Genomic DNA, 14454 nt, shown 5'->3' on the forward strand with positions numbered 1-14454 from the left:
TAGCTGCGCAGCATTTGTGCACCGCCGCCGTCAGTGTCAGCCAGTTTGCCGTGGCATACGGAGCTCCATCGCAGTCTTTAACACTGGTAGCATGCCGCGACAGTGTGGACGTGAACCGTATGTGCAGTTGATGGACTTTGAGCGAGGGCGTATAGTGGGCATGCGGGAGGCCGGGTGGACGTACCACCGAATTGCTCAACATGTGGGGCGTGAGGTCTCCACAGTACATCGATGTTGTCGCCAGTGGTCGGTGGAAGGTGCACGTGCCCGTCAACCTGGGACCAGACCGCAGCGACGCACGGATGCACGCCAAGACCGTAGGATCGTACGCAGTGCCTTAGGGGACCGCACCGCCACTTCCCAGCAAATTAGGGACACTGTTGCTCCTGGGGTATCGGCGAGGACCATTCGCAACCGTCTCCATGAAGCTGGGCTACGGTTCCGGACACCGTTAGGCCGTCTTCCGCTCACGCCCCAACATCGTGCAGCCTGCCTCCAGTGGTGTCGCGACAGGCGTGAATGGAGGGACGAATGGAGACGTGTCGTCTTAAGCTTTTAGAGTCGCTTCTGCCTTTGTGCCAATGATGGTCGTATGCATGTTTGGCACCGTGCAGGTGAGCGCCACAATCAGGACTGCATACGACCGAGGCACACAGGGCCAACACCCGGCATCATGGTGTGGGGAGCGATCTCCTACACTGGCCGTACACCTCTGGTGATCGTCGAGGGGACACTGAATAGTGCACGGTACATCCAAACCGTCATCGAACCCATCGTTCTACCATTCCTAGACCGGCAAGGGAACTTGCTGTTCCAACAGGACAATGCACGTCCGCATGTATCCCGTGCCACCCAATGTGCTCTAGAAGGTGTAAGTCAACTACCCTGGCCAGCAAGATCTCCGGATCTGTCCCCCATTGAGCATGTTTGGGACTGGATGAAGCGTCGTCTCACGCGGTCTGCACGTCCAGAACGAACGCTGGTCCAACTGAGGCACCAAGTGGAAATGGCATGGCTAGCCGTTCCACAGGACTACATCCAGCATCTCTATGATAGTCTCCATGGGAGAATAGCAGCCTGCATTGCTGCGAAAGGTGGATATACACTGTACTAGTGCCGACATTGTGCATGCTCTGTTGCCTGTGTCTATGTGCCTGTGGTTCTGTCAGTATCTGACCCCAGGAATGTGTCAATAAAGTTTCCCCTTCCTGGGACAATGAATTCACGGTGTTCTTATTTCAATTTCCTGGAGTGTGTATTTTATCAAACTGTATGGAGTCCTCTACAATATGTTCCTCTCCCAGAATTTATGTACAGAATTTGTTGTCAGCAACTGGAGATGAGACCGATGTATTGTACTTTTTGTACCGTGTTACAGATTTTCTGACACAGACTTCCCCATTAAGGACATGCTGGAAGGAGCTACTGCTGGACTTAGCACTCAGGTGCAGCTGGACGATGTAAGTAGAAGGCGGGACTTCAGATATTAATTTTTTGCTTTTACAGTAGTTTTACAGCTACTAATCGCCAGTGTCAGGACATTAAAATTTTTTTAATGGCCTGCAGTTAGTCATTTGTGCATACAACAAAATATCTATCACGATTTATTGGTTTTAGCATCTGTTGCACTTTTGTTTTCATTTCATGTAAGTTTATAAACATGGACAATGTGTGCTACATACACATTATTACTTGGCAAGGCATGTAGTAACCTTGCTGTAACAGGAACTGACTTGTTATGTGGCTAAGTACATTCACATTCCAATTCAAACTAGTGCACATTGTTACCTCACAGAGTGAGCCTGAAAAGTGACCTTCACATAGAGCGATGACAACTTGCTGTTAATGAAATTAATTAGAATGAGAAGGTGTGATAGCACTGACAGAGAAAGTAACAGGAGGAGCAAACAAATGTTGACAAACAAAAGTTAATGGAACAATGTGCAAATTATGGAACTGTCCAAGTGAAGCAGAATTCAGGTATCTACCCTAAAACAGAACAAATAAAATGCATACAAATATTTTGTTGATGTCTCTGCAAAAGTTTCACAATGTGTGTCACAGAAACTAGACTTTGACGCTACCAAAGAAACTCTGAGAAGAAACTGGTCCATCTGGGTGATTTCATTTTAAAAGGTGCCTGAATAAATGAGTCATTATTTATTTTTCGTACACCTTGCCCTATGAATAAATGACGAAAAACGAAAGTGTCTTGACGGTATTTTCCAATAACAGTGCAAAGCAACATTTCTTTGTTGTGATGCAGAGTTTCATTTCATGGTCATTTCTCCTCTTTAAAATACTGGTTAGAAATGAACAGTGCAAAAAATTAAAAATATGTAGAAACTAGGAAACAGAACCTGAAACTCCAGTGCCACTAGCAAAAACAGTGAATTTTATTGCTTTGGCATTAGAAGACTCAAAATGCCATGTATTGGACCAAAAATGTATGTGAATACTACTCTATGAGACAGACTGTGACAGATGAGGAAACTGAAAATATAATAAAATTGGTCAGACAGATCCAAGCAGAGAGTTGGCATTATCATCTGCGACTGAGACATCAGACGAGGAATCGACAGTCACCACTGTGGAAAATAGCAAAGTCACCACGGACGGCACTTTTAAGGATACTGCTAAGTGGCGCATTGTGAAATAATAAAAAAAAGAAATATTGTACTTTCTGTTTGATTGTTCTGAATGGGACCTTCATTCTCCAGGTTTTTAAAGATGTGTAGCATGTCACAACCCTCCACTTGTAAAAATACTGAGGTGTACGCTGTTGATAACTCCTCTCTTGCTGCTTCTCAGGCATAAACACGATGGTGCTTCGTTGCTTCTCGGGCATAAACACAATGGTGGTGCTACCAAGACCAGGTTACCAATTTGGTTTGCTGAGTGATAGGTAGACCTATAGAAATGTGTTCAGGTGGATAAATCAATCGAGAAAATTGTCAGTTCGCAGGCAGACTGGACAGTTGACTAGAACATACCTTCAGAAGGCAAAATTTCAGTACTGGTGAGAGACAAAATTAAAAGTGGGGGAAAAACCTTTTACTTACATTCTGAACTCTTAGTCCCTTCGCCAGACAGGAAAGATTGCTGTATCTGGAGGGGATGAGTAGGTTATTCAGAAACAAACTTGTGACTGATCAGTGTTCGATCTTTCTGATGTTTTGGGCACCTCTGTGAAACTGTGGTCTGAATGACCAATCCTTCTTCCCAAATCTATCCCTCTTTCTTCTCTAAGGAAGAGACTTAAACTCCTGAAAGGTAGGAATAGTTTCCTTTAGAATTCATTCACCAGCAGGACTGAAAGTTTGATGTTGATGGTAGGTTTGATTTCCACATGAAAAATAATGGTGATATCTGGATATCACAGCGAATTTCTAATTACAGTGGTGCCACATTTTCAGTTAGTTTTCCCTCCACCCCCTTATATTCTTATGTTGGCACTTTTTGTTAGACATTGTTACACTCTGTGGATATGTTACAACAAATGTAAGTCGGTGCCAGATTGGGAATCGAACCTGAATTTCATCTCAGACAAGAAGAGAATAGAAGCTTTCAAAATGTGGAGCTACGGAAGAATGTTGAAGATGTGTAGGTCAAATAACTGAAGATGTGCTGAATTGAATTGGAGAAAAAGAAAATTTATGACACAACTTGACTAAAAGAAGGAATCGGTTGAGAGGACACATTTGGAGGCATCAGCGAATCCTCAGATAATGGATGAAGAGTGAGGGGAAAAAATTGTAGACAGAGACATATGTATCAATAGAGTAAGCATTTTCAAATGGATGTCAGTTGCAGTCATTATTCAGAGATGAACATACTTGGCACAGGATAGACCAGCATAGAGCCCTATCAAGCAGTCCACAGCTTGTGGTTAAGTGCCTAGCATTGCTACCTCTGGATCACGGGGTCCCGGGTTCAATTCCCTGTTGGGTTAGGGATTTTCTCCACCTGGTGACTGGATGTTTGTGTTGTCCTCATCATTTCAGCATCATTCATGAAAAGTGGCAAGATTGGACTGAGTAAAGATTGGGAATTTGTATGGGCACTGATAACTGTGCAGTTTGGCATGCCACAAACCAAACATCATCATCACCACCACCTGTCAAGCAAGGTTTTGGACTGAAGACAACAGTAATGCAGTGTAGAACTGATGTTTCACTTTAGTCTCCTCCTATGTCCAAAAATATGTTCTTCGTGTTTTTATTATCTGAGTAAGTTACTTGTTTCTCCTTCTCAACCTTGCGAAACCAATCCTTCCTCGCTCCCTGAAGGGGTAATAGCTTTGAAAGCCTGAAATAGTTTTTTGTAGTTTAAAGTGTGCCTATCAGCAGTAACAGAACTTTGCCTGGTGAAGTTAAGCACTGGCCAGCCATTCTGTGTGTGTAATTGCAATTTTTGTATTCACTTTCTGAATTAGAAGGAGACCACTCACCAAAAAGCAGAAGCACTGAGGCATTGATAGGCAACAAGAAAGAAAGAAAGAAAACAAGCTAGCATTCAGAGTAGTCCTTTTGGAGCTAGAGTAAACACACACACACACACACACACACACACACACACACACACACACACACTCTCTCTCTACATGGTGCTAGCGAACAGTGCCAATGCTGAATTTTGGCATGTGGACTGGGTTCATATACATCTACATATATACCCGCAAGCCACCCAACGGTGTTGTGTTGGGTTGGGTGGGCAGAGGGAGAAGCAGAGAGAGGGATAACTAGCAGTTTGGAGGGAGGCAGCTGGTTGTTTTGCTGTTTAGGAAAGAGGGAGGAAAAGGTAGCAGTACAGGGTGGGACAAATAAAAGTGGCCTGGAGAACAGAGTTCCACAGTACAAGGAAATGCAGCAGAGGAAAGGAAATACAGACGTACCTGACTATAGCAGATTTTGAAAGTTACTACCATTCATCTCCTTACACTTTTGGGCTCTGGTCAGCAAGTTGCTGAAAGTGGATTAAAGCTGGACTGCTGGAATTCCTGCAATTTCATCCAAAACATCCTTCCGCAGTTCTTGAAGACTATGAGCATTGTTGCAATACACCTTATACTTTAGGGCTCCCCACACAAAGTAATCACACACTGACAGATCAAGTGAACTGGGTGGCCAGCTAGGGCCATGATCATACTGACCCTGCTAACAGCTCTGTGAGTTTGAGATATTCACTCTGCAGCGGAGTGTGCGCTGATATGAAACTTCCTGGCAGATTAAAACTGTGTGCCAGACCGAGACTCGAACTCAGGACCTTTGCCTTTCGCGAGTACATGCTCTACCAACTGAGCTACCCAAGCACGACTCACGCCCCATCCTCACAGCTTTTGTCATTCTGGAAGTATCTCCCAGGCTGTGGCTAAGCCATGTCTCTGCAATATCCTTTCTTTCAGGTGTGCTAGTCCTGCAAGGTTCACAGGAGAGATTCTGTAAAATTTTGAAGGTAGGAGATGAGGTACTGGTGGAAGTAGAGCTGTGAGGATGGGGCGTAAGTCGTGCTTGGGTAACTCAGTTGGTAGAGCACTTGCCCGCGAAAGTCAGAGGTCCTGACTTCGAGTCTCGGTCCAGCACAGTTTTAATCTGCCAGGAAGTTTCAACTCTGTCAGTTGTGAAGGCTGTGTAAATGTGCTCCAAGGTTTGGGTGACTGTGTGTACAGTCTCCCCATCCTGTTGGAATTAACTGTAGGTCTTTTCCGCCCTTTATTAATGCTGCCACAAATGGTTTCAAAACGTTGGCAATGCAATGCAATGCACAAAAGTCAGCATCTGATGAAAGAAGATGGGACCGATAATGTGGCATGCCGACACTGCACACGAAATCCCAATCTTCTGATCGTGCAATGGTGTGCCGCGTAAGTTATGCAAATTCTCCACTGGCCAGAACCTGTGATTCTGAGAGTTGACGTATCAGCTCAGGTGAAACCGGGCTGCATCAGAAAGAAGAGCTCCGTGTCCAAGCCACTCATTTTTATCTCAGTGAACAGCTACTCACAAAACTGTAAGCGCTGAGGAGCATCTGCTGGTTTCAATATGTGAACAATACACTCATTGCAAGATCCATATGGTTCAGAACTGGTTGTCTGACACTTTTGATGATGTGTTTTGATGTAAGAATTTTGGTTTCCCAATAGCTCCGATTTAAATATGCTGGATTAATATGTATGTAGCATAGTTAAAAGGGTCCCTAGTAAATCTTAACATTCCAGTGAGATGTTGTTACGGATCACCATTGAGGTGGCATTTGCTGTCATAACATTGCATCTTGCAGGTGCACTTCAGAGCGATATTTGAGGCCGTGATTCGAACTAAAGATGGGCACATCGAATGATTGTGATCTATATATCAGTGGTGGGCAATGAAAACCTCATAACTCCACTTTGTTTAATTTTACAGGAGAAGGAGAAATGGTTTCTTTAAAAAATACATAAAATGTTACAGCCAATATAGCTACGTGTATAACTACCTAGTAGAAACCTAGTATTGACAAATAGAGATATCCAAGTACTTTCATATCTCTCTTTGATAACTGAGTTACTGGAATCATGAACTTTTCACAGACAGATAGTTAGGAGGTTTTCATTGCCTACCATTGATATCACTGTCATGTCGATGTAAAAGGATTTTTTATAATATTCAATATTTTGCTTATGAAATTTTGGGTAAAGGAAGTTCTACATTTGTCCGGATTTTGGCAGAGTACCCTTATTTGTGTGAATGATGTACATCTGTCACAAATGACTTTACAGTTACTTTTAGAACACATTAACTAATTTTTGCTGATGAGAGACTAATGCTTTTAAAATATTTAATTTTCTTCCTTGTATTTACAGCTGAAAGCTTTCCGCGAATCGCACAGGGGGCAGTTTGCCTACACATCTGCCACCATAGAGCGTGCCATCGAGTCTCTGCAGGAAGTGGTGTCTTGGACACAACGTTTTCATAGAGATATTGCAAACTGGCTAGACTCCCCGGCTGCAGCCGTTCCGCATGACATGTATCGTGCCATGACGCCTGCTGCACGACCTTCTATCGCGGTTGTCTCTTCTACGAGGGCATCACCAGTTGCTGTGTAGAAATATAGCACTATTGCAGCAGTGAAGTGTTCCTTTGATTTTGACTGTGTGGAGACACACTTGCTATTCATCAAAACAGAAATGAAGACTGCCACAGCAACTTCCAGTGACTTCCTGTCAACTTGATTTTATTATCAATACTAATATCCATAATGTATTGAATTTTCTTTGGCAGGAACCAGCACTGTTGGTACATAAAATGACCTATGAGTTCCATTTCAATTGCTGCACTGTATGTGCTATAGTTCGTTACTTCATCTGGCAGAATTTGGACAAATACGCTCACCATAAAGTAGCAGGAACTGACAAAAACATTTTCTAGTGTGAGTTTCTTTTCCTTCTTTCTATTAAAACACTAAGAATCCATAATTTGTCAAATGTGTGAAAGTGAAAAACGATAGTCAGTTGAAGAAAATATTACATAACTTAAATGTCATTTTATTTGTTATGCTAGGTTCTTTAAACATTTGGACAAAATAGTCTTACATACTACACTGAGCTGAGAAGTAATGTGTATAAGAGTACTGATAATAAAACATCGGCAGTAAAACAGAACTTTCAGTAAGACTTGAAAAAAATTCTACTGTTAGCATCCTAGTTCATGATTTTAGAATGGCATTCTTGATAGTGGATAACTCATTTAATGCTAATTTGCTTCTTTTTTATGATACAACATTTTTGTGTCCTTGTGCAGTGACCAATACAGCTTTTTTATATAATTTTCAAATGTAGTTATCAATGACAAATCCATATTCTTCCAAAGAAAATATTCTGGAAAACAAAATTAATATGTTTTCTCTGGAGTATCTCAGTGTTTATCTGTAACTGATTGAATTCATAATCTGTAATTGTTCCATTAAAATGCATTACAAATGTTTGTAGTACTGCCTTCATAAAGGAGTTAAAAATCAATGTTGGCTAGGAATGTGAACACAAAGTTAGTGATGGAAATGTTTCATCAACAAACAAAAACTGTCATAAAGTCAAGCTGCGACATTTTAGCAAAAAGCATTCAGGACGTCAGCAGCAGGTAGTACAATGTATGATGGCTGGAAGCATTTCATGAATAAATCATTCCAAAGATGTCTTAAAGACAACGTTTGTGCAAGATTCTTGTAAATAGTACTGTAAAAAAGATGCTGTAAGATAAAACTTTCTTTTGAGTATTTTACCTCTCTGTAATAAACCTATAGTGTAACATTTTCACTGAAATGAAATTTCATTTAGATTTGTGTAGTTTTTGTGTGATTCCTAAAGAACAGTCATTTTAATAAAATAATGTATTTATTTACTGTGCCTGTGTAATGGATTTATGTGAGTAACTTAACAAAGACTGAAAGGAACTACTAGATATTGTGCCTTCTGTTAAAATATATAGACAGTATACATGAAAATTTGTGATTGAAAATGTGAAATTGTACCTTAAATTAACCTCTGAGCTCGAGTCCTTAAATCACCTACCTCCTTCTCTCTCTCTCTCTCTCTCTCTCTCTCTCTCTCTCTCTTTCTCTCTGTCACACACACACACACACACACACACACACACACACACACACACACACACACACGCCAATAATCTTAGGTGATTGCTTGTTTATATTTTTGTTCCTTATTTCCGTTACTGTAACATATACAGTTTGTTTCATTGCATCATCTGATAGGTGTGTGTGTCCTTGAACTACAATTACAGTTTTAATTACCACATACCAGGAAAACATGTAATAATCAGAAGTAAATAAATACTATATTGCAGGGATATAACTGTTCGTAATAGCAAAATAAATAAGTCAAAATTGTATTTTGTTAATTATATGAATTTGTATTTTTAATGTTTGTTTTGAATAAAGAAGTTCTATACATTTTTGCAATTATAAGTATTACTCAAAAAATCCTTATCACCAGTCCAGTTACTATTTGTTTACTGGACCATGTCTCAAACTTTAAAGATTGCAAGACAGTATTTACAAGATACCATTACCTATAAAAAACATGAGAGATGCTTTACAGACCTATGTTCAAAAGATGAAAGTTGTAACCAGACAAAAGAAAGGGAATGTAGATAAAGTATGAAGAAGGGAGCTTTTCATATGATGACATCACTAAGCAATTCTTCTGACGGGAGCACTATGACTGTGTGCTCGCCACAGTATCTGATCAAAAATTAAAGGCAGTCTGAACACTGGTTAATCCTGTTAACATCACACTTCATATTGTGTCAAGTAACTTATCTGATGATTAATTTCCTAGGCATATTTTGTCAGAATGAGTGAACAAAAAATTATGTGATTACAGGTTATAATTCTAGATGTCCAGAGCCTCAGACATTCCACCAAAGGCATTTTACAATGCTTACATATTTTGAGATCCACTGTTGTGAAAGCAGTAAACCAACTCAGTCTCATACAGCGATTAAAGTAACAAGTACGCACCACTAAAGGATGCTATATTACTAAACCGTACAGCCTCATCAACTTCTCTAGATAATTTAAGATACAGATCTGAGTTGCCTTAGCAAACTTTGCCCAAGTCCTGTGGCAGTGATGGAAAAACAAAGTGTGGCCTGTAGTTAGTTAGTTAGTTACATGTTCCATGATTTTGTTTAGTACAAGAGACCATAATTATGTGAATTTAAATTTACATCGAAAATTAATTTGTACATGTGGCTAAATTCTGAACTTTTTTTTTCCAAAAAGAAAACAAGGTACACAGATGTGATTTAGTAATTCCTACCCACCATCTTTTACACATTACAGTAATAGAAATTCTTCTATGGAATAGGAGGCATTGTCAAAGAGAAACTTCCTAAGTTTGTTTTCACATTTTACTTTGCTGGCTGTCAGACATTTTATATCACTAGGTAAGTGATAAATTTTTGTTGCAACATTGTGCGCTCCTTTTTTTGCTAAACACAACATTAATGTGGAGTAATGAATGTCATTTTTCATTGTGCTATTGTAATTATATACCTCACAAACTTCATGATGGGATAAATACATTGTGAATCAGTAGTCACAATTCCCAACTCATCAAACAGATGTCTACAAGATGATAGTGGGTAAGCACCACGTATTATTCTTACTGCATTTTTTTTTGCACAATGCAGACTTTCTTTTTAAAGATGAGTTAGCCCAGAACATTATTCCATATGACATTATTGAACAAAAATATGTCAACTTATTGATTTCTCTCTCCCCACAATCTGCATTGTCTCTTAGTTCAAATTTGGGTGAACTAAGTTGCTTCAGGAGTTCCAAAATGTGTTTTATTACAATTTAAATCCTCACCAACATGGACTCCTAACATATTTGAAGTTACCACCACATTTATTATTTCCTCACCATGAGTTACATTTATCACTTGTATAGTACCCCTGCATCTACAGAACTGAATGTATTGTGCCTTTTTAAAATTGAGGGTGAGACCATTCGTAGAAAACCAGTCAATGATACTTTTAAGAACTTTGTTTACCATTTCTTCTGTTTCTGTACATATGCTTGGCTTGATTACAATGCTAGTGTAATCTGTAGTAGAAGTAGAAGTTTTTGTCTCATAACATACAATTTTGAGCCATTGACTTAAAAGTACAGGAGACTCATCAAAATATAAAACCTTGTTTCCAATTTTCCTTATAACACCAGTAATGTAATATACAGTACTGAATAATTACTCAATTAAGCAATTAATTTTTCTTTAAAAGTAACAAACTTTTAAGATAAACAGTCCTAAGTACTTGCTCTCTCCTGCTCAAATTTACAAGTTGTCATTTATGAATTCTTCTACTGAATAGTAGCATTTCTGCAACAGTTTCTCATACAAGGAGTTTTTCAGTGTTTCTAAATTTATGCTGAGCAATTCTCTCTATTTCAGGTTGTTATAAATTTTCATACCCACATAATGTGGAGTTTGAGCATAAAGTTTTAAATGGTGGTTGGGTAGTGTAAAATGATTTTGATTTCTGAAGTTGTAATAATGTTGAGAATGATTTGTTACAAATAAATCAGCATCACTGGTACAAAGATAATCAGCTCATAGGTATAGTGAGGGAACACTTAGTATACTCATATTTTTAGGAGTGGGTGACATGATTTTCTTCGCCCTACATTGTGCATATTTCTAATGACGGTTTTCTGAAGTTTTAGTATTCGATACATATGGTTTGAGTTACCCCAAAATACAATTCCATAACTTATTACTGACTGAAAGTAGCTGTGATGTACTACTTTTCTTATGCTCATTCTGGTAGCAAAAAGAAATAATTCTGCTAGTTCTGTATTGGTCAGAAGATAGTTTACATACATTAGGAACAATAGTGGACAAAAATTAAACCTTAAGGAACCTCATACATTTTTTTCTCCCCAGCTAGGATTATGTCCCCAGTCTATATTGCTCGAATTACTAAGTACAACTTCTTGCATTCTTTTGGTTAGATATGGTATTACCCATTGGTTGGCTGTACCATCAATCCCATAAAACTTTAATTTACCTTGAGAATACTGTGATTCACACAATATTTCTTGGCATTTTGACCTTATGGTGACAGTTACTGTATGGTTTCTTCATAGCACTGTGCATTGATTGTGGTTCCATTTTCAAGGAAGTCAATAATTGGAGAGCTTGTGAAGTCAAAAATGGAGCTAACTATTGCCTTATTGGAACTTACGTGAACAGTTTTGGATTTCTTTGGCTGGTGTCAGTTGGGCTATTTCCACTGTTGGCTTTGTGTTTGCCCTCGAGCTAGAAATAGTGGCACCATGGAAGATCACTATGACCTCCTCCTTGACCTGCAGGTGCTCTTTGTTTGTCGAGTTCCTTCAGTGTGGGACCACAGTTAATGTGCGGAGAACTGAGCACACTTTGCAGAAACTATGATGGGCCATAAAAAGTTTCAGAGAATCATCCTGTTGCAAGATTGTGCTCATCCATCACAGCCAACTGGACAGGGCTACGCTTCAGCAATTTGGTTAGAAGACAGTGCAGCATAATCCGTATAACCCAGATCATTCACCACATGGTTTTTACGTCTTTGGTGACCTGAAGAAAGACGTGCCAGGATGTCGCTTTCAGTAAGACAAGGAGTGCAAGGATGGATGCGGTTGTGGATCTGTCAGAAGCCAACAGCATTCTACAAAAATAGGAATTGATAGTCTCATCTCCCAGGGACAAAAATGTCTTTACACATGTGGTGATTACTTTTGAATGTAACTATTCCATGGTCATGTTGTAGCAGATGTTCAGTCTTCCTTTGACTGTATCCTCAATGACTGATCAGCAAACGTAGCTGTGTACGGATCTCTGCAGCAGGTGCCTCGTTCCTGCACCCATGCTGACTGCTGTTCATCGATGATGAAGACTGGAATTTGCATGCCAGCACTGCGAGAGGACGTCCACTGAATGGTGGGTGACAAGTGAATCACATTTTACACTCCATCAGTCAGTTGGCCATTGGTGTGTATAACCCTGCAACACTCGTTGGAAGGGTCAAGGCCAGAGCAGGGAGTGGTATGGTCTGGGGAATGGTTTTGTGGCATCCCTTGGCTGGTCTCGTCATTCTGGAAGGCACACTGAATCACCACAAATAGACATGTCCACCTGTACATGCAGTTTGTTTATTCCTCTGCACGACAGTATGTACCATCAGAACAGTGCACACAGCTCTCAGTGTATGTGCATGCTTTGTGCATGCTTTGAAGGCCATCAGGATGAATTTACTGTACCACCCTGGCCAACTCCCTGGACTTCAATCCAATCAAGAATCTATGGGACCACATCGATCTGGCTGTGTGTGCAGTGGTTCATGAACTGAGAAATCTAGTAAATCTGGCCACAGGACTGGAGGCAGCATGGCCGTACATTCCTGTTAGTACCTTCCAGAACCTCACTGAATCTCTTCCTGCACAAAGGCACTGCAAAAGGTTGTTATTCAGGCTTTTGACAGGTGGTCATATTAATATGACTGGACCGTATAGATTTGTGAGGATTGTGTGATAATTTCCTGTGACTAATATGCACCACTGTTCTGATCTGGAATATACCATATTCAATACTTTTGAGACCCAGGCAACTTAAGAACATTACTATCAACAGAAAATGAATCACTAGGGGAAGTTGATTCACTAGCAGTATTACATTGTTCTTTGTGGTTTACATTTGCCAAGTACCACTTATAAGGAGTGAGGGTTGTTATCCACGACCTATCAAAGTTATAGGTCATCCTGTGCGCACAGTGATGAAACATTTGATTACCTACTTACAGGGATGAAAAATCCTTCTTCATATACAGGGCATTACAAAAAGCTACAGCCAAACTTTCAGGAAACATTCCTCACACACAAATAAAGAAAAGATGTTATGTGGCCATGCGTCCAGAAACACTTAATTTCCATGTTAGAGCTCGTTTTAGTTTTGTCAGTATGTACTGTACTTCCTCGATTCACTGCCAGTTGGCCCAACTGAAGGAAGGTAATGTTGACTTTGGTGCTTCTGTTGACATGCGACTCGTTGCTCTACAGTAGTAGCATCAAGCACATCAGTACATAGCATCAACCTGTTAGTGTTCATCACAAACATGTTTTGCAGTCAGTGCAATGTTTACAAAAGCGGAGTTGGCAGATGCCCATTTGATGTATGGATTAGCACGAGGCAATAGCCGTGACGCAGTACGTTTGTATCGAGGCAGATTTCCAGAATGAAGGTGTCCCAACAGGAAGACGTTTGAAGCAATTGATCGGCGTCTTAGGGTGCATGGAACATTCCAGCCTATGACTCGCGACTGGGGAAGACCTAGAACGATGAGGACACCTGCAATGGACGTGGCAATTCTTCATGCAGTTGACGATAACCCTCAGCGTCAGAGAAATTGCTGCTCTACAAGGTAACGTTGACCACGTCACTGTATGGAGAGTGCTACGGGAGAACCAGTTGTTTCCGTACCATGTACAGCGTGTGCAGGTACTATCAGCAGCTTATTGGGCTCCACGGGTACAATTCTGCGAATGGTTCATCCAACAATGTGTCAATCCTCATTTCAGTGCGAATGCGCTTTACGGATGAGGCTTCATTCCAACATGAACAAATTGTAAATTTTCACAATCAACATGTGTGGGCTGACGAGAATCTGCACGCAATTGTGCAGTCACGTCATCAATACAGATTATCTGTGAATGTTTGGGCAGGCATTATTGGTGATGTCTTGATTGGGCCCCATGTTCTTCCACCGACCCTCAATGCAGCACGTTATCATGATTTCATACGTGATACTCTGCCTGTGCTTCTAGAACATGTGCTTTTACAAGTAAAACACAACATGTGGTTCATGCACGATGGAGCTCCTGCACATTTCAGTTGAAGTGTTTGTACGCTTCTCAACGACA

General features: G+C 40.5%; 1 protein-coding gene across 5 annotated transcripts in view; it reads left to right on the forward strand.

Annotated features, from left to right (window-relative positions):
• The window catches only part of LOC126293305 (aminopeptidase N-like), a 721098-nt gene that overhangs the window by 529155 nt on the left and 177489 nt on the right, over positions 1-14454 (forward strand). For 4 of the 5 annotated variants that reach the window (XM_049986440.1, XM_049986441.1, XM_049986437.1 and 1 more), the window contains 2 exons: positions 1379-1460; positions 6842-8950. In XM_049986440.1, coding sequence (XP_049842397.1) covers positions 1379-1460; positions 6842-7084 — 325 coding nt within the window. In that variant the 3' untranslated portion in view covers positions 7085-8950. Of the gene's footprint in view, positions 1-1378; positions 1461-6841; positions 8951-14454 lie in introns of those variants that run through there. The other variant, XM_049986438.1, reaches the window with a different exon arrangement.

Source organism: Schistocerca gregaria, chromosome 10, assembly GCF_023897955.1.
Source record: "Schistocerca gregaria isolate iqSchGreg1 chromosome 10, iqSchGreg1.2, whole genome shotgun sequence".
Classification (NCBI taxonomy): Eukaryota; Metazoa; Arthropoda; class Insecta; order Orthoptera; family Acrididae; genus Schistocerca; species Schistocerca gregaria.